The sequence below is a fragment of the Solenopsis invicta genome, chromosome 15 (assembly GCF_016802725.1).
Source record: "Solenopsis invicta isolate M01_SB chromosome 15, UNIL_Sinv_3.0, whole genome shotgun sequence".
NCBI lineage: Eukaryota > Metazoa > Arthropoda > Insecta > Hymenoptera > Formicidae > Solenopsis > Solenopsis invicta.
This window is the reverse complement of record NC_052678.1, coordinates 8,772,938-8,792,969: the sequence shown is the minus strand read 5'-3', so window position 1 is coordinate 8,792,969 and position 20,032 is coordinate 8,772,938. Positions and strand designations below refer to the sequence as shown.

At 37.4% G+C, this 20,032-nt stretch overlaps 1 protein-coding gene across 7 annotated transcripts in view; it reads left to right on the top strand.

Moving 5' to 3' along the window:
• LOC105197151 (growth factor receptor-bound protein 14) overlaps positions 1–20,032 on the top strand; it is a 273,307-nt gene that overhangs the window by 80,778 nt on the left and 172,497 nt on the right. For all 7 annotated transcript variants that reach the window (XM_026135790.2, XM_039458098.1, XM_026135789.2 and 4 more), the window contains 5 exons: positions 9,556–9,722; positions 10,204–10,360; positions 11,744–11,874; positions 14,290–14,370; positions 14,468–14,599. In XM_026135790.2, coding sequence (XP_025991575.1) covers positions 9,556–9,722; positions 10,204–10,360; positions 11,744–11,874; positions 14,290–14,370; positions 14,468–14,599 — 668 coding nt within the window. The remainder of the gene's footprint in view (positions 1–9,555; positions 9,723–10,203; positions 10,361–11,743; positions 11,875–14,289; positions 14,371–14,467; positions 14,600–20,032) is intronic.

The following is a 20,032-nucleotide window of genomic DNA, read 5'->3' as shown; positions in this document are numbered from 1 at the left end:
ACGGGGAAAATAGGAAAATGAATCCTACGTGCAAACTGAAATGCGTAGATACGCGTTGCTCGCCGCACGCACCATCCGTGGGCGGTCGTCGGTTGATGCGAACACCCAGCGAGAAGTCGATGACGCGTTGCGTCTCTCTCAGTTTACTTTTCGTCGTGGGAGACGTTTGTTTGCGGGGTATTCCCAGATTTTGATGGCATTTATTTTCTCCCTTTGGTTCTTAACGATATTTTGTAGGAAATATTTTTGCAATTTTTTTTTCTTTACAGTGTACAGATGTATTTGTTATTACAGAGAAATTTGAGTCACATAAAAGAAGCTTCAATCACAACTCTGAAAAAAAAAAAATGTTTTTTTGAAAGTTAAAACTGAAGAACTGTAATTGATTATTAATAAACGATAAAATTTATTGTTTATTATAATTGAAATTGATAAATTTAATAAATTCTGTACACTAAATCTTAAATTTACACGAATATAAAGTCATACGCGGTGACATAGATTTTACTGTTTTATTTATTGCTTATTAATGTATTTTAATGTATTTTATTTTATTATCTATTTTTCATCAGTTTTGAAATCATCAAAATCTGGGCTTATCTTGAACTTTGTGAGATCTATACTCGTCCGCAGATTTTCCGTATTTCAAATTCGGAGTATCGAGGTACCACTGTAACAATTGCTGGCACAGGTGGACTACGATATTTCGAAAAATGTTTTCTCATAGAAAAAATTTTTGTTGTATTTTATAAAATTGCAAATATCGATATCGCTTTAACAATATCGTTTTAACTTCTTGTTAGAAGAGAAACAGATTTGTTGACTGTCTTTTGAAGTATGCATATACCTGAAATTGCCAATCCAAGTTGGAACCAAATCGAAGATTCGAAAATACAAATGGTAATCGATTTGAATTTCGTAAAAGGTTTCAGTGATGCAAATGTATTTTTATAATTTAAAGTGATCATTTATCTTTATATGATTGGACGTTGTTGATTTGAACTGTTTGATCTTATAAGCGTTTTTACGCACGAGACTTATGCATCGATGCTTCAAAGTGATATTTAATTCATTCGTATTTCCAATCTGTTATTTTATTTGAATCTCTTAACGTTTTAACTTTCGAAATTGTAACAACTAATTAATCTTATTTTTTTCTCTTAATCTACTCGTATTTATTATTCTTATCCTTATTGTTGACTTTCATATCTTTTTTTACGATTTCCGTAAATAAGTGTGTTACGTAAATCTAAATATTTTTAAAAATAGAAACAGTGATATGAGCGGGTTGAATAATCTCGAACTTATACTTTATTTTTTTAGCGAACAATCATGTGTTGTCTTGCGAATATCAATTTGTTTTTAGTGTTTTCGCGCGATAACAGCCACTTTGGGAATTGACGGGACATTTGATTGCGACCCCGAGATTCCGTTGGCGTCACATGATCACAAATCGCTTTTTGCACACCGTATATTTTCCGCGCTGAGTTTTCAATCGATCCGGGCAGCATCCGCGATGAACCCTTAATCCTTTGGTTTCGAGACATGGATGGAGGGAGAAAGAAAGGACAGATCGTTGCGTAAGAGCTCCTTGTGATATATTCCATGGTGGTCCTTGAGCTGGCTTTCGCAACGATGGGATCTTCGCGATTATATAGCGTTTAAATATTTTTTTAATGGGGATCGGCGCGTCCTTGGCTAACGGCCAGTTTGTCGCGGTTTGTACCTGCGCAGCTTCAAATTTTTGCGATTACCACGACCGGTGCTTCGTATTTGTGTCCCTTGAAATTCGAGAGATCGTCGCGCGCAACTTTTACGGTTATTTAAATCTCCGGCTAGGATCGATCGCGCCAACTTTTCCATAGTTTTGAAGTCGTTTCTTAGACTTGAAACTTAAAGATTTTGTACTAATATTTAATTCTGAAAATAATATCTAGTTATTTCTCTGGATAAATGATTTAAATTTCTTTTCCATTTCTCGAATTAAAATTTGCGAAATATGTATAAGAAATTAATTAAAGTCTTCACGATTACTAAAGATTGAGCGAAATAAATAAATCAATCACTATTGATGGAAATTAATATTTAATATTGACGAAATTGGTTGATAAATTTTTGGTTTGCAGCTTATGTATACAAAGATTTTAAAGAGAGAAATGTTGGTTTCTCTAGAATTCATCTTCAGATATCAACAGTCTCTTTTCTCTTGTCCTTACAAAATCTAATTCTTTGTTTGGTCGCTTATGATGTCATTTCTAACAAAAGAAAATCATGTCTGCGATGAGTATTTGTTACGAATCTCACTATTCACTACGAGCTGGCTTTCTAGTTCGTTAATGCAGCTGGGAGTAAATGCGCGATCGAAGTTTTCACGTAATACGTCCTTGAGGAACGTGAAACTCGTTTGTCGGTGTACAAGACAGAAGGTTGATAGATTCGCGGTGGAGAACAGTGAGCGATGAGCGATTGCTCAGCTTGTTGCTGAAAAGTTGTTATTGTTTCATCTGCCAAATCGCATCATTTCGGCCACAATACCGGGGATAATAAAATCCATTCTGGCGAATTGCGAGATTTATTTTTCGGCAGGGAGGAGGCTTCGCGATACTCGCAACGCTCGAAAACGCAATTTGCGCAGAGCCCTCGAGTGCCTTCTGTGGACCGACTTGTCTCCGGAAGTCCGACAATGCACGGTTCGTAAAGCGAGGAGGATGAAGACCGTCGCGGCCTGAACGGATCGCTTCTTTCCTTTTTTTTTTCCGAGACGGACAGTGGTCTTGGCGTGCGGCCAGTCGTCCTTGTTCGTTGCCAGAAGAGTATCGGTCGGCGACTCTGTTTTTTTTTTTGAAGCGATTGTAAAAGCCCGTCGCATTCCGGGGATTAAATTGACTCTGCCTCGTAAATTCCTTACTCGATTATCAGACTACTACGTGATGCTGATGTAATTTTTGGTCGGCTGGCGCTTTTCCTCTCCTTAAATCCTTATCCTCGATGGCTCTCAGGACGATCAATAATCACTGTCAATGTCTTGATACGAGGATGGCTTCGCAGTGCTTTCTTACTGCGGGACGCAAAAGTCGGGACGTTGGATGTCGACGAGGCATTCGCATACGGTTCCGCCTTTTTTTTTCTCCGTCGAGCAATATCGGTGGGATGACGAGCGGCTTAATGAGCAACGTCAATGGGTCAAACGAGCGAAATAACGAGCGATACGAACCGATGCGAGGCACGCATTTACAAAGATCGACGCAGCGATGGTACAGAAAGGAAAGGAGAAAGAGATATTGCAGCCTGCGATCGGTTGGCAATGATATCGGGTTATGGCTCGTGATTACACCTCTCGAGCCGGACCATCGCCCTTTATTTATGCAAGCCCGCGAGACGCATGGCTAAGTTATAGTGCCGGATATCTTTATAATACCGTCGTGAAAAAGCAGCAACTCAGTCTCACGGAAATCAAGCTTGTCTTATAACCACGCGCTCTTTTTTCTCGAGGTTATTGCTCTTTCATAAATTCGAACATATTGAATCAATTCGTCCTTTACGGAGAAATTAAATAACAATTAGGGAATTTGAAAGATTTCTTGATATCTTTCAATTTAGCATTAAATTTGAACTTCTCTTGATTTATCAGATTCTCTACAAGTATTTATTTTTACTAATTATAAATTAATAGATGAAATGATTTTTATATTTATGGGGATCTTGTTTAATTATTAGTTACATGTGTTTTTGTGTAAGGCCGTTAGAAAGTGGATCGAAGTTCATTGCACGCTAATTTCATAGTACAGGATTATTAAATAGGAACTCTCGCAAATGATAGCAATAATCTATCGCATTTTTAGCAATTCCCGTAATCACATCGAGGAAATTCAAGTATGCATCTTCGTGCGCGAACTGAACGGAATGCGAAATGTTATTAAATATTAATTGTTTGGTCGTGGATGTTTGTCTTCCCAATCGGATGTTTACTGTCCGTAGTCGTGCAATTTCTTGTTATTCCACATCGCAGAAAGCCGGGAACGTTAAAAATTTTACACGGGCCGCGTGTGTGTGTGTGTGCGGCGAGTGTAAATCGGGGCTGCCGCCAAAACACGTTCGAGCTCGACCTAGTCAGCTCGGCCTGCCTTGGTTCTTATCGATCCACCTTGCATAGGCCGTCTCTTCTCTTCCGAAATATTTGCCTCGCCGCGATAACGGCGAGATGGACATTGGAGTTTTGGCACGTCGAGTTCGGACAGTCTCACGGTGCACGTTTTGAGTCTCTCGTTTAAATTTTACGTTAGTGTATTCCTATTTAGAGATTAGGATCTCAAATTCTAGGAAAATAGAATGCTTCAGTTTGCGTTACAGTTGTCACTTTACTGTAACGCATGATGGAAATTATTATTGTGCATTTTTTTGTACACTGAGAGAAAAATTGTTTTAAATGTAAAAAATACATTTTCTTAAAGCCGCCATATATTTTGATGCAAGCATTTGTTTGTCCTGTTTAAATAAAAAGTTACTTTTAAGAAAATGGACATATTACCTTAAGTATTTAATTTTGTATTTTTACATTTTTCACGTTTAAATAATGGTTTTACAAATAAGGTAATAATATTAAAACTTAATTAAATTGTTTTCTTAGATTGAAAAATCTTAAATATAAAAAAAGTTTAACAATAAATATTTTCTAAAACTGCAAGAAAATATTACTTGAATAAAAATTATTTGTTTATTTTATTTATATAAATATTTCAATTGAAACACACACATGTTCAACATGACTGCAAGTAAATAAGCTATTGGGACTCATTGAGTAAATGATTTTTTTGTTCTAAGATATTTTTTTTCTCAGTGTATATGTGAATATACATATATCAAGAAAACTTAAAAATATTGTAGCTTATTCTTTTTCAGCTAATGTATGGTGTACTGAAGATATACTGTAATCATTCCTCGTATTCAGTGTGTTATTTTCGTACTCTTCCATGATAATATGTCTTATTGTTCCTACATTTTTATGAATTTTTCTGTAAAGATAATGTCATTCTCGTTTTATCTCGGTATGTCACGATTATCAACAAGTCTGTCTTTTCAACTCATGGCTTGTAGATTCCTCTCTCCACCGATTGTTAAAGTCATTTTCAGATATAAGACAAAATCTCGCGATAAACAATAAATGAGATAGGCGCGAGAGACAAGTTTCTCTTTATTATTGCTGGTTATTTTTCTTGGCGCGACTGCGCACATTCCGGCTTATGCTTACGGAACGACCCGGTTTCGTCATCGTGACAGGTAGATGCCCGCATACTACGTAGCTTATAACGTGGTTGGAAGAAACATCACGGGCGGGATGCTGAAGTATCTCAAACGTCTTTGCAATATCCGTGAAATAACGCGTTATCGCCATGACTGATAACGGTAATTAGGAATCTCTGCTGTCTTGCACGGATATTTGAATACAAATATGACAATAGAGATTTTGGAAAAAAATGTGGAAAAAAATTTGTGCAATTTAAATTGTCGCCATAAAAAACTTTTATTGTTCCAGCTCGATAAAATAGATTTTAATAGTGTAGAAAAATTACCTGGTGCATTAACATATTTGAATGTGTGCATTATAGTTGTCCAATGTAAATCCAAATTTAAAACAATCTAAATATCGAGAAATTTTTTTAACTTCTACATGATATAATTGGGGGCTTACTAGACAATTTGACTAAATATATTGCTTATAATTTGATGAAATATATATTACACATTATTTTAATTTACCTGTTTATAAATAACGTTTCAGTTATCGAGAAATAAGTATCATTAATAAAAGAAATGTACTCTAATATCAAGATATAAAAGATGCTCGATAAGAATACATCACGCGAATACATTAAAGTATTTTGTGCTTTATATTCATTTCTTGAAATTAGATAAAAAAATCGAGGTCGCGGTTGCGGATACGGATATGCGACAATCGGCGGATTGTTACAGAACAAGGAGCGGCAAAATGGTCGAATGAGATAATGTCAGTAGTAAGTAGAGAGACATGACTAGGCCAAGGTTGTGGTTACAATTGTGAAACTTGCGAACTTCGTCATATGTGATGCAAAATTATGTGGTACAAAAATTGGTACACTTACACATTTTATATTATATATTACATATATACACGACTTTTGCAATTGTTACATTTGCAGAATTTCAATATAATTGATTTAGTTCTGGCTCTTCGCCAAAGAATACTAGAATGTGTTAGGTATAGTATCTTAAAAAGAGACTTAAACGTAAATAAATTTACCAAAATATTTTATAAATATCTTAGATTGAATAGATCATAAAGATTTATCACATATTATAAATATTTATTTTTTTACTTACCATAAATATTATATGTAAGTATAGTAGTATATTTGCCCCTCTCTCCCCTTCAAAAACACACACATACTGTCACAAACACTCGAACCATATACACATAAAACATTTTCGATCGCGTTTGGAACATTATCAGTAATTGGACCATTTACCTTATTTTATTAATACCCGGTATTTGTTTTAGTTCAGTAAAAATTTATCATTATCACTATAGCAGGTGCTACGCAAATTCATTCATGTTATCCGGAAATGTCACGTAGAGGTAACTGCAATGGCGGCGCTCGACATTATGCGCTTTGTGCATTTACGTACCGCATACCGAGCGATTGCGGGTTAATTAATTGCTGCAATAAACGGTCACCGTGGCCCGCTAATTCGAGAGCATGCCCTCGCACTCGGTGTTATCGTTCCACTGATTAGGCTTACTCTCGACGTTCTCGTAGCTTACAACAGGGATTTCTTCCGCGATTGCGTGTTTGCAAAATATAGATTATGAAATTATTTTTTAATCATTTCTATTACCGTTAAGTTTCATCATTAAAATTTCGTCATTTTCGTCAAAATATAGATTATGAAATTATTTTTTAATCATTTCTATTACCGTTAGGTTTCATCATTAAAATTTTGTCATTTGATTATAAACTTTAAATATGATATTGCAAATGAATATTTTTAAAATAATTTGACACATAAATATAACAAAAAATAATTATAAAAGTTTTGATTAAACATAAATATAACTGAGAAATTTAGTTGTAAAAATTTACTATATTAATAGGAATTAATTAGTACGCAATCAAGCGTTCATTTTACGAGAAGTAAAGTTTCGATTTATTTATTTACTCCCACGAAAACGTTGATTCGAAAAAAATCAGGATTAAAAAAAATAGGAAACCACACGTAACTGCAATACGCGTGAATGCGTTAGCGATTTTACACGACTATTATCAGCGATAATTTAAAAATTAAAACAGTTTGCAAAGCATTTTACATTTCTTATCATTTCGTGATGATACGGTGAAACGTTATCAGGATTTTGAGCAGTCTTAGCGAAATTTGTAATTCGCGGCTGCTGTTGGTCTTTCTATCGGATATGTATATAACTTTCTGATGCTTAATATAAACTTATTATTAAAAATTTAGTGATCAAATTATTTTCATTTAAAGTTTCATAAAAATTTTAAAATTTTATAGTATATTTTGTTGACTGTTTTTTACTTGTAATTTACTTGTAATTTGCTAATTTTGTTTAAACAATGATTACAATTGGCATTTTAATTCAGATCAGGCAAAGAGAAACTTTATTAGTCAAATGGGAGAGGAATTTTTGAATTTTATTCATACAAGCCTTCGCTCGATATCAGCTAGTTTAGGTCTGTTGCTGCGTTTCCTTCATCTTGTTGCTCTTGTTAGTGATCGTTCATGGAAACGAATGCTAATTCACGGTGAGCGAATTCAACGGATATGTCGAGTATCGACGCCGCACATGTAATGTCACATGTGCATATACTCTCGTTGCTGTTGCGTCGTCACGACTCCGGATACGAGACAGACGAATGATTATTAAGGCTCTATTCATCTCTTTAAGGTATCTTTTAAGCATGGCGGTGATGACTTTTGCGCATTCGAGCTAGCCGGAGAGTTCTTCGATTAGGTTGCAAATGCATATTGAACGAACGAACAGAAAGGGCGAAAATAAATTTACGAAGTAGGGATTCACGCGAATACAATGGAGAAAGATTCTGAGAAAAGATGTTACTTGAGAGTCTTTAAATTAATTGTTAATTTTAAGTGAATGTCGTTAATTACATAAAATTTGAAATAATTTTTGTAATATTTTTATGCCTGTGTATACTATTAATATTAAATAGTTTTGTGTTTTAATATTAATTTCTTACAAAACATTTAAATGGGAAAATGAAGACAATAAATTGTGATAACACTTTTAGTAATGTTTACTAGGCAAGTGATCCATTTTTTATTCGCATTTATTAAATACTAAATTTTTATTTTTGTCTAATTGCCATACATCAATTTGGTTATATTTCTCAATTTTTCTATTAGAAAATTTCATAAAATTGTTCTTTAAAATTAAAAAATTTTATTTAAAACATCTATCAAAATAAATTGTTTTTATCGAAATAATATTTAATGAAAGCTTATCAAAATTTATCAAAACTTTTTGTTTACTAAATATTTTTTCACTTACAAATAAAATGTACGAAATTTGAATATAATAAAAGAGTTAACAGTAATGAAATCTTTAAATGGAGTTTTTGTTTATATGTACATTTTTTTTCTTAATCTTTCTTCGTATTAATATAAATTAATGTACGCAAATTGCTACGATAAAAATCGAGAAGCAGAAAGAAGTTAGAGTGAATCAGGAATAGGATCGAGATTCATCAATATAATATCGATATCCCCTGCTTCGAATTACTGCCCAACGGAGTTTATATTAGAAATTTGACCCGTATGGCCTGTAAAGGCACCTCTGATCTCCGTCTGACTGGCTGCGTACGGCGATTCCTCGGATTAGCGATATTTTTACTGGCTTCTCCTCGTTATGCACTCTCCTATGACTCTACGTCGCATTCGATATATCATCGTCAAAGAGAAAAGAAAGAGATGGCGGCGTGACGACGAGCGCAGGCAAAATTGCGCGCGACCTCCGCGAGGCGTAAATATCCGCGTGTTGCAACAGCTCACGTGTAAAACGCGACTCACGCACTACGCACCACGACGCGTCTTCAATGTCGCAGCACACATGTAGTTACTCATCTCTACCTTATCCCCCTGCGCCTCGACATTACATTCCGACGTACAGTTACTGCTATTCGATGGAAAGTTCGCCCGAGAGCCGCTGCGATTTCACAGCACATTTTGTCCTTAATGTTTGAACACTTTACTTTTTTTCCTTTGTGTCTCTTGAGACGAGAGGGGGCCACGTTCACTCATCGATAATGTAGTGGCTCCATCCCGGCCATGTAGATCCTGTGAAGCCCAAGTTGTAAAATAGATTTCTAGTACAGCGGGCTCGCTCTTACGCCTCTTTGCAGTATATTTATATTAGTAGATTTTAGCGTATTTTAACGGACTGATATTCTGTGCGATTTTTTTAGTCGTGTAGCCCTTCTCCCCTTTATTTGTTAGCCGCGACGCGCCGTACCAATCTTCTTCTAACATTTCCTTGGACTCTTACAGATTGGTTGCCGAAGATGTGCTCCTGCCTCGACGGCAGCTCCACGCTGCCGAGTAATCGAGCCGCGAGCTACGAGCGGCTTGGTTCCAATCTCACGATTTTCGAACTCAACAGCACTTTGCAAAGGAATCGGAGAAGTGATCAGGATTTTATCGACAGCGAAAGACAAGTATGTATTAAAATATCTTGTGCTTAAATAGTAGTCGAACACTATTTATCCATTATATTAAAAAAAAATCGAGTAAATGAATATAAAATAGCGAATTTTTGTGTAAAATTTTGTATAAAAAGAACTTATATATATATTCTGGTGAAAAATGAAAAAACGTTATTCATAAATACAGCGAAATACTGTAATTGAAATATTTAATTTAATTTGTATTTTATATACGCTTCTTTTATGAAATAAAAGTTTATTATTGATTCATTGATTTATATAAATTATTTGACTATAAAACATATAAAATATAAATCGCATAAGACGAAATATTTATCATTTATTTACGGTTACAATAGAGATGAATAAATTAAGAGAGACGTACAAAAGAGAACGTTGCGTATTAATTTAATTCGATTATTAAATTCAACTGAACTGTATTCGATTTAATTTATTTGTGTATTTAATGTCTTTCCAATGTTTGTTTGAATAGGAAGAATTACGGTTTTACAACTACGATCACTCTTTTACGACCGTAGTTGTGGAGAAGAATCTGCGAACGATCGACCTGTGCGAGTTGCTCAAAGTCAAGAGAAACACGAAAGGCCCAGCCTGGTCGATAATCGAAACGTGGCCGAAGCTAGGAATTGGTACGTAATATTATAAATATGACAATTTATATCACAATTGCAATATCATATTATAACATAATTGTAATTTATATCATAATTTCCCATGCATTGCGATTATTTCAAGCGAACCTATACTCTCGAACCTATGGGGAATGTAGTTAACGATCAGTCAATAAGCACGTTTTGCGTATTTCTCCATATTATACTTACGTACGAGTAACGACGTATCGACTGTATTTTCAAAGTCTGCGATTGTGTTCTTTTTTACGTGATAATTCGCTAGGATGTTATTCGCGGAATCGTTAATTTTTCAATAATTTTTTTAAATGAAATGTAAACATTCTGTACGTTTGGTAATTTATATGTATAGGTAAATTTAATATTTTTATCATTGGAATGTACGCATGCACAATTCAAAGACATACAAATGTGATAAATTTATAGATAATGGAATGGACTCAAACATAATGAAATTTACAGAATTAAACGTTTAATTTGATATTCAAATTGTTATCTGGTTTAACGATAACACGGACTGAGACAATTATGCTTGAATAGAAAAATACGGGGAATCGGAGAATTGACGGATATTTTTGAATTATTTTGCGATTACTGCGCGTGAATGCGCTCGAGAGCTATTTGCAAACTCGGTGACAAATAGTTTATTTATAAAAATGTTGCCACGCGTGTAAAAAGCGTTAATAATTTGTTAAAAGTTTGAGGCGCGCCAGGTTGAGGCGAAGTGACGCAATGAGCTTCTAATGCATCGGGAAAACTTCAGTCGTCTAAATTTTCTCTACGGCATTGACTCGGAACGAGATCGGAAATAACGTGTGCATGGCGAGGGGGAAAAGGGAGAACGGAGGAAAAGGGGCTGGAGAGGCCGTAAAGACGGCACAGAGCTCTATAATGCAGCCGAGAATCAATAGCTGGCGAAACCTCCAGGAGCTTGGTGCAGGTCAGAGACGCGACTCGCTGCTGTGTCTCCGTGCAGAATGTTTGTTTAGAAATTCGGGCGAAATATCACGCTATTCTAATCTAATATGCTCTTAGTGGAGTCATTTTACGAATTGATCATATGACGAGACGATCTGCACTAATTATATACATAAAACTCGCTTTATTAAAGAATTTACAAAAATAATTTTTAAAATTAATTAGTAAAAGAAGCTGGATATTTTAAGATTCTAAACATTGTGAAAAATTAAGCTCTTTATTATTTATGCAATAGATATGAAAAACATTCTTTTCCATATTTCCTTAAAACGTATTGATTTAGAAATGTTCAGAATCTATTTAATATATTTTTTTTAAATGTCGTTGAATATATTACTGTTGGTATGTTGGTAATGGCGGCATGGCAATATATTTGTCGCAAACGAATAAATTTTTCTGTTACAGAGCGTACATTAGAAGACCACGAAGATATTCTTGCTGTTCATAGAGAATTGGAAATGTTTGCTTCCCGATACGAGAGGAGGTTTTATTTCAATCCGGACTTTGTGAAATACGAAGTGTTCATCAAGCCTAAGGTAAGTAAAAAAATAGATCTCATTGAAAAAGCTGCTTTTCTAATTATCTATTTTTAAAGAACGTTTGTCACAGTTTCGAAAAAATAATGAAGTTTTTACATTCTGCGTGATTTTTTTAGGATTGGATATTTATGTTGAACAAGATTACATTTACATAGATAACATAACGTAAACAACAATATATAGGTATATTTATGTATTGTTTATGTTATGTTACCATGAATCTTTTTTATGACATATTTGACTTGGCATTGATAAAATAAAAATATAATATTGATAAAATAAAATAGTATTGATAAAATATAATATTAAGGGGATGCTAAAGTTATGAGTTTTACCGACTGAACAACGACTTATACACATATGATTTACAATGGCTACGTTCCGAAATTCATTGCTAATACTGAAAATTTGTACGTAACGTGAACTATAGATTTTTAGTATTGGCGGTATATATCGGAACGCAATTAATATATGTATACGTACGAATTATCAATACGTCATTATTACATCAATATTGCACACATGTAGATGTACAAATTTTTAAACACTAATTTTTCATATTAAGTATCCAAGCCAAAAATCTAAGATCACGACATTGTTTTATTATGTATCCATACCTCAGACTATTTCCGTTATGCATAAATTACAAAATTTTTTTGTGAAGCAAAAATTGATACACATTGACAGTTGTAGACGCTATACAAGGTGATTATTAATGGTTGGAACAACTATTTACCATAAGAGATGACTTACCGACTGCACTCCATTACATGGAGTAATTTATGTGGAGTGAAGTCAGTAAGCCATCTCTTATGGTAAATAGTTGTTCCAACTATTAATAATCACCCTGTATTAAGTTAGGAATAGGTAAAACAGATTCCAATTTTTTTTTCGTTCTTGGTATAAGGTCAACCGTTCCGAGTTATATTTGTGTCTGTACTTTAAATGTGAAAAAAGAATGGATAAAAGGATTTTTTAATTTGTAAATACAATAGGAAAACAGTAAAAAAATTGTTTGATCGGTAATACAGGATAACTTTAGCATCTCCTTAAAAACTAAAAAGCGGAATATAATTGTCATTATTTTTGATGAAATCTGAATCTTTTGTGAATCATTGTTTACATGCATGACACGTAAAACATTTTTTATTGTTTACGTACAATGTAAATTATTTATATTGTATGCATAAATGCCCAACACAAATATTGTGCAATATAAGCGCGTTTAATCTAACTTACCGACCGACTGAATTTACCATCCGAACAGTTGTAACTGCATTTGAATATCAAAACTGTCCAACTCTAGGTAAATTTTCGCTTTTTTCGTATCGACTTTTCGATATAAACACATATTTATTTACAATATAAATTTTGTGTTGTTTTTAATTTTATTCTGTAAATATGTATAAATGTTTATATCGACAGTATGTGTTGCAACTGCAATTTATTTTGCCGATTTGAGACGTCGGTAATGTTAGGTTTCTTCAGTTATCTTACTTGATAAACAAGAGATTAACCTGATCGATATTTTTTATACTTCGTCGGTACGTAGGTTGTGAGAATATTCTGTGATATTTCCGCCGGTAGATCTCTCTTTTACTGGCAAATCGGTGTGGTTCTACATAAAGGAAGTTTTTAGAGAGATTGTTAAGATGGCAGGAGAGACGCTTTTTCGATATCGGGAGCGGCGATGAGGTCTCAAGGATTCGGTAGTATTGATTGGAACATTCGTGTCCTGGGATTTTACAGGATTGAGCACGTACCTCCGTTTTAAACTTAATGCATCGAGATTGTAAAGGAAATATTTAATGGCGACATAATACATCAATGAAATCTTGTAGCTGCTATTTTATTCAATCTTGTTAGAAAATATTAATTTTGTAACATATAAAGAGATGTCGATTCATCAGTGAAGCTTCGTAGATAGTTAAACTCATTAATTAATACATCCGAACGAATATCAATTAGCGGTTTTGAAATTCAATCAGCTGTGAGTTCATAAATCTTGTAGCCTCGCCGATGATTGGCCAATTAGAAGATAACGAGCGTAGAAACTTGGGAAATTGAACATCGTAATCGACACTCTTCGGGGAAATTTCTTCCTTTTCTTGTAACGGGAGGGGTGGGCTCTCTTTGTGTGTTTTCGTTCAATTCATCGAAAACAAATCTGTAAAAAGATTTTTATAATAATGCTTGTTTATATGGAGACACTTCTCATCGAGATACTCGCGAAGTGACAGATATTTATGTATTTTCTCGTTTCCGAAATATTTTAGATCCGTATTCTCATCACTCTTCTCTCCGAGTCACTTTCGTCAATTTTAGAAACGATCCGAAATTCGGTTTTCCTCTATACCTGTTTCCAAATAAAAAAATGAGACTACAAAGACGTCTCTGCTATTTTTGTTGCAGCAATTTTTTCCCGCGGACATGATCACGTTTCCTGGCGGGGAGGAGAGGAGCACATTGGCTGAAGCCGAGAGCGCGCTAAGGGTGAGTACACGTGTGATTTCCTGCTGGTGCGATTGTCACAAATGAGAACGGTGCTGGCTCAGACGACAAATGTACGTTACTCACGCTAACGTTGCAGAATTACCTATTACGGGAGGACAGTGAGTGCCCGTACGTATTCAGCATGGTGTGGATGCGAAATGCGAGTTCAAATGGCTGGAAGAGGATGTACATGCTGCTCCAAGGCCGGAAACTCTACACGACGAAGAAGGTAACGACGAAGAAGGTAAGTCCTTTTGTTTTACTAGAACCGCTGATTATATTCTCTCGTACAAGCGGTCGCGGTATTCTTATTTCGCAATTAATTCATCGCGTGCGGTTTTCTAAACTGATACGCGCATATCACTATCGATTTGTATTTTTCGACGGAGGTACATTTCTTCTCTGACGAACCATGGCATGGGTTCGAATATGAATTATGAGCTTTAAACGTTTCGCGGCGAAAGAATTACTCAGCGTTGTTAGCCACTCAATTCAAAGCGCGCGCATTATCTACCATTTTGCGGCTACGGGCTGACGTCTTACAATGCGGGAAGACGTCGTTACATAAAGAAATACTGCTTCTCAATGTTAATAAGCGAACACATATTCAGCTTACGATGATTAATACGTTAACATGAAGTGATGGTGAGTTTCTCTTCTTCCCTACGCTCGCGGTTATCTTTATGCGATCGTAGTAGAAAATGCAATCTCGCGACGAAGATCGGGTTCTTACTGACTCATCGTCGGTGAAACGTTCTTTAAAGACCAAGTAAGCGATTCTTAGACAATAAACGATCGTCCGCATCGGACACTACATGCATCGACGCGCGTAGTTCTCGCAGGTGTTAACACTTTTCTCAAGGACTTGGCGGTACCGTCCGTTATGGATGAGTCACGACACATCGCTGGCAATTTATTTGTAAGTCATTAAGTGACATTAACATGTAACAGCTGGGACGCTTTCATAGCAAAAGGTTTGACACGAGAAACACGCCGCAATCTTTTTTACAACTGAAGTAAAGGGGACAGCTTTAAAATTTCGCCTTACATAAATACGGCACGAAATTTGAGTAGCAAATTTTTCCGTCAAGTTTAATGTCAATGTTCAAGTCCATTTGATCGGCTTTATTCGCGATGACGTAATAATTTGTGTAAAAGGAACCCGGAACCCCGGAATGCAGACGCGACGTGGCTGTAGACAACGTTGCTCTCACTTCGCGTTCGTAAAATTGTTCCGCGATACATCGGTTCGATGGTAACGCTGATCCGACTCGACCATCAAGTCATTTCATTTGCATAATTAACGTCGTGCGATATATTGGCGGGGTAACGCCTTCGATAACCGATACGCCGCGCCGTCGTGCCGCGGTGAAAAGTAGTAATTTTCGAGATAGCTATAGTTAGCTAGTTAATGTACCCGGTGATCCCGAATTCGCAGGCTCGTAGGCGCGGTTTGTTTTAAAATTAATTTTATTTGATTATCGATTCCGCGCGGCGCGCGTATAACCGGTAGCTCGCCGTTAAAACTGACGCGTCGAACGGTCGTTTGGCGAACGCGTTTCCGAGTCGCGCGTCATTAATCGCCCCGCAGTAAAGCCAGAATCATATCGGTGGGCGAGCGATTATTCGAAATATCGCGCGGATCCTATAGTAAAAAAAAATCCATTTGTCACGCATGCGTAAAATATCGAGTGAGTTACGGCCGCGATCGCTTTACTGCTGGTGATACATCTAGTTAAATAACGATAGCGCGACGAATAATTACAGAGACGCACTCGTGTACATAGCCCCGCGCGATCGCTCGTGAAATATTATCGCTGAATATTCTACCGTTATCTACGTACATCAGTACTTCGGTTTACACATTTATTAACGTATGTAAACGATACACGCGCTATTCAATGAAAGTATGCGATTTCCGTCGCACAATCTTATCTAGTGCAAACCAATACTTCCGCTGAAGAATGTGACAGGATAACTGCGTAGCTTCATCTCTTTATTTTTATAACTGTAGAGCTTTCTAAGGAGAAGTTTGCGGATTAATGGTCGATATTGTACGATCACCGTAATTATCAACAAGAATCCTGTCGGGAGGTATACGAGAATGCGGTCCTTCTTCCTCCTTTTGTCCTCTTGCGTCGCGCCACTCCGAGAACCGGCTTAAAACGCAAGTTGATTGGCTTCGCGCCCGTCCGTTGGCGCGTAAGAACATGATTTAATTATTTCAAGCTTCACCGCTTCTAACGATACCGGTATCAGCGGCTAATATCTTGTCGGACGAAAGCGTCGTTCCGTAAAAAGCTACGACTCGGCGTCATTGTTGCCGCTTCGCTTCAACACCTCGGGACAAGACCTCAAGTACGTCATTATTACAACATGCGATACAATCTCTCGATAGAGAGAGAGAGAGAGAGAGAGAGAGGGGGGGGAAGAGAAAAAAGAAGATGAGGCTTATGTAATAACAAGGACGTGACGAAACTTAACTTACTTGCGGTACGCCTCTGACGAGACCGCTTGCGTATCGGGGGACTTGCAAGCTTATCGATCCTCGATTACGGTAACCATCGCGTATAGCGACACGCCCCGCGAGTTTTGCACAGCTTTCTGCAAATCGGATTTTTCTCGCAGATACGGTTTCTCGTCGTGCGTTTCGTGACGTTCTTCTACATCGTTTCTTTTCAGTCTGACGCTTCGGTATCTCCCTCTGGCAATCTCTTTTCTTCCTCGCAGTCTAGGAGGAGTTTATATCTAAAAGTGAGTTTGGTTGAAATTTTCTGAGACGTTCGGCGGACTCGGCCTGTCCAAATGAGGGTTAATTGCTCTTGGAAAGTTCCTCGACTATATCTTCTCCCGACCAAAATGCGCGGAGGCCTCGCGATACGCTCCCGATTACTACTACTCGTCTCTCCCGGTTCTCTTTATCGCGCACACTCGATCGATTCTGTTCTCGCGTAAAACAGAGCCTTTCCATCAACTCTTTTCTTTTTTTTTTTTCCGTCGATTATTGTCGCTCTTTCGGCAGTTAAGTTGGGTCCCGGCCAAGCAAGCGAGCGCCAGTAAAAGCGAACGAACAACTTGCTTCAATGAATTCAAATAGTGCCATCATATTGGCGATTATCCATTCGAGTTTGTTCGCGCTCGCTCGCTTGATCTGGATCCGGCTTTAAGAGATCACGAGGCGAACGCTAGCCACTCGTACATGCGGAGCATATCGGGCATTGTATGGATATTCGCGTGCGCGCGCGCTCAATTGCAGTCGCAAATTATACCATACGCACACGGAATTCTATTGTTCTTGAAATAATTGGCTTATTCGTTACTTCTAATCCGACGATGTGGAATCAGCCAGGAGGAACGTGACGCGAAATAACGTTGAATTTGCAAGAATTCTATTCGCAAATTCTTGTCTACATTTTTACACAATTAAAAAAAATTTTTATTTTGAAACAAAAAGAAAGGGCGAAGTGAAAAAGACACGGAATAAGCTCCTCTTGGACGCGTGAGGAATGTTAAGCGCTAGGAAACGAGGAAAGGGACTCCACGGACGAGGTAATAGAGAATAACGCGACAATTGTGCGAGAGCGAGCCGGGAGTGCGAGAGTAGGTACCGATGCTAAATAATATGGTTTTGGGAGTGCCGTGAATAATCCTTACTAACCTTAGCATTCGCACCGCTATTTCGGTCCTCCCGGCCCGAATAATTTATGAACTTCTACCGCAACGCACCAGCCGACGGCCTTATCTCGAGCCGGTTGAAACTCTCCCCCGGACACGGTATATATCCGCTTCCTCTTAATTTCTAGCTTCGCGCACTCCGTTCCTCGGGGAGGTGTTATCGAGAGACCTTACCGCCGCTTTAACGTTGGGGCATCTTTTACGACAGTCGTTTGGGGTTACGCAGTCTTGTTTATTGTTCTTCGCGGACGGCAACGTATCAATGGGAGTGCCGCATGTAATATGCAGATTCAATATACGTTGATGCACTTTGGGGGCTTTGAATAAACCCACGTGTTCTTATCGTGTTTTTGTCGCGTGTACGACATCACAGGCATATCGATTTATCTTGTGTTCGTTTTATATTCATTAAATTATCAGCTGCACAAATACCGCAGAATTACAGCGATTATTTAAAATACAATTTCTGTATAAGGTAAAAATTCAGTTTTACGTTTGAGAAAGTTAACGTTTATCTCGTTTAATCGAGATCATAAATGATTTGCCGCCATCAGATTCCGCAAGGAAGTGACCGTGAACCCAAATAGTCATATTACATGTAGTTACATCTGTTATGTGTATAAAGTGTATTGAATAGGAACTGACGTTTATGTGTCCGGCTTATTGAAAGTCGCGCCGATGTCCGTTTTTATTGCGAGGTAACTTTCGCCACCCCAGTGCGTTCATCCTCTGGTCTTACCCCCGCAGAGTCCGGATCGGGTCCCCGCTAACCCCCTTTTTCATTTCCTCCCTCGCAACAGCGGGCGTGGCCCCGTTATCGCGGAAACGTACCCGCGACGGCAGGATAATTCTCTGTCCTCTACGTACGATCAATTTTATCGGCAAAAAACTTCCGAGTGAGGACGATCCGAAGAGGGGAGGGGGTCGGGGAGAGGGGAAAAAAAATTGCGCGCGTTTTCTCGTAGAAATATAAATACTCCTTTACGCTAGCTATCGGTGAGCTAAACGAGTTTCGTTACTTAACATAATTGCCGTGCAACTGCCACGAAGAAGTGTTTCGCACACGAATCGACAAACGGAGAAGTAAAATTGCCAGCGGAGAGGGCGGGCAGGGAGACGGGATTGTATTTTACGACCGCGACGGGTCCACTCTTCCAATTTGTCTTTACTTCCCTCTGTAAATTTATCGTAAGTACGGTAATTGCATTAACACGTGATCCGCAGTGTGCCGTTAAGTTTCGAAGGAAATGGTCGATCGTAGAAATCCCTGGAAAAATATCGCGAATGCTATGTCACTTTTTCCAATATCGCGGAATTAGCAGGAGCATTAAATTGGCAAAATATTTGATAACAAGACTACCATCAAGGGAGAGAGAGAGAGAGAGAGAGAGAGAGAGAGAGAGAGAGAGAGAGAGAGAGAGAGAGAGAGATGGGGAAAAAAGTAAGGACAGGCTAAAGCGGCTTCTAAATGCTCAATATTATCGCATAATATTTAGATATTGCACAATAATGATCGTCTGAAGGCTATACATCGAGTTTATTTTGAATTACCTAGAAAAATATTGAAGAAAATTATATAATGTTATTGTACAATATTATTGAGCGTTTAAAGGTCGCTTTAGTTTCGTTTTCATTTCTGAGTTGATCTTTTCGCGCAGCACATGTTTCGCCATTCGCACGAGCTTTTTTTTTCATTCGAGACCCGTGCAATGACACCCGCCGTAGACAACGAGATTATGTAATGGGATAGCTAATCCTCAGGGCATTTCCTCGCCGCCGTCAACCCGATCGACGTCACAGAGCGAGCCTTGACGCTGTCAATCTCGATTTACACGTAATACCATCCGCGCGCGCGCGCGTACGCACGTCAGAACGGGCCGATGGATAATTTCGATCAACCGATAATGGTACGGTCGCGGGAAGCGAATTGGATTCAAGGTAATCATGGGTTGTGCATGCGATATGTATGTGTTGGTAATTAGTTGCG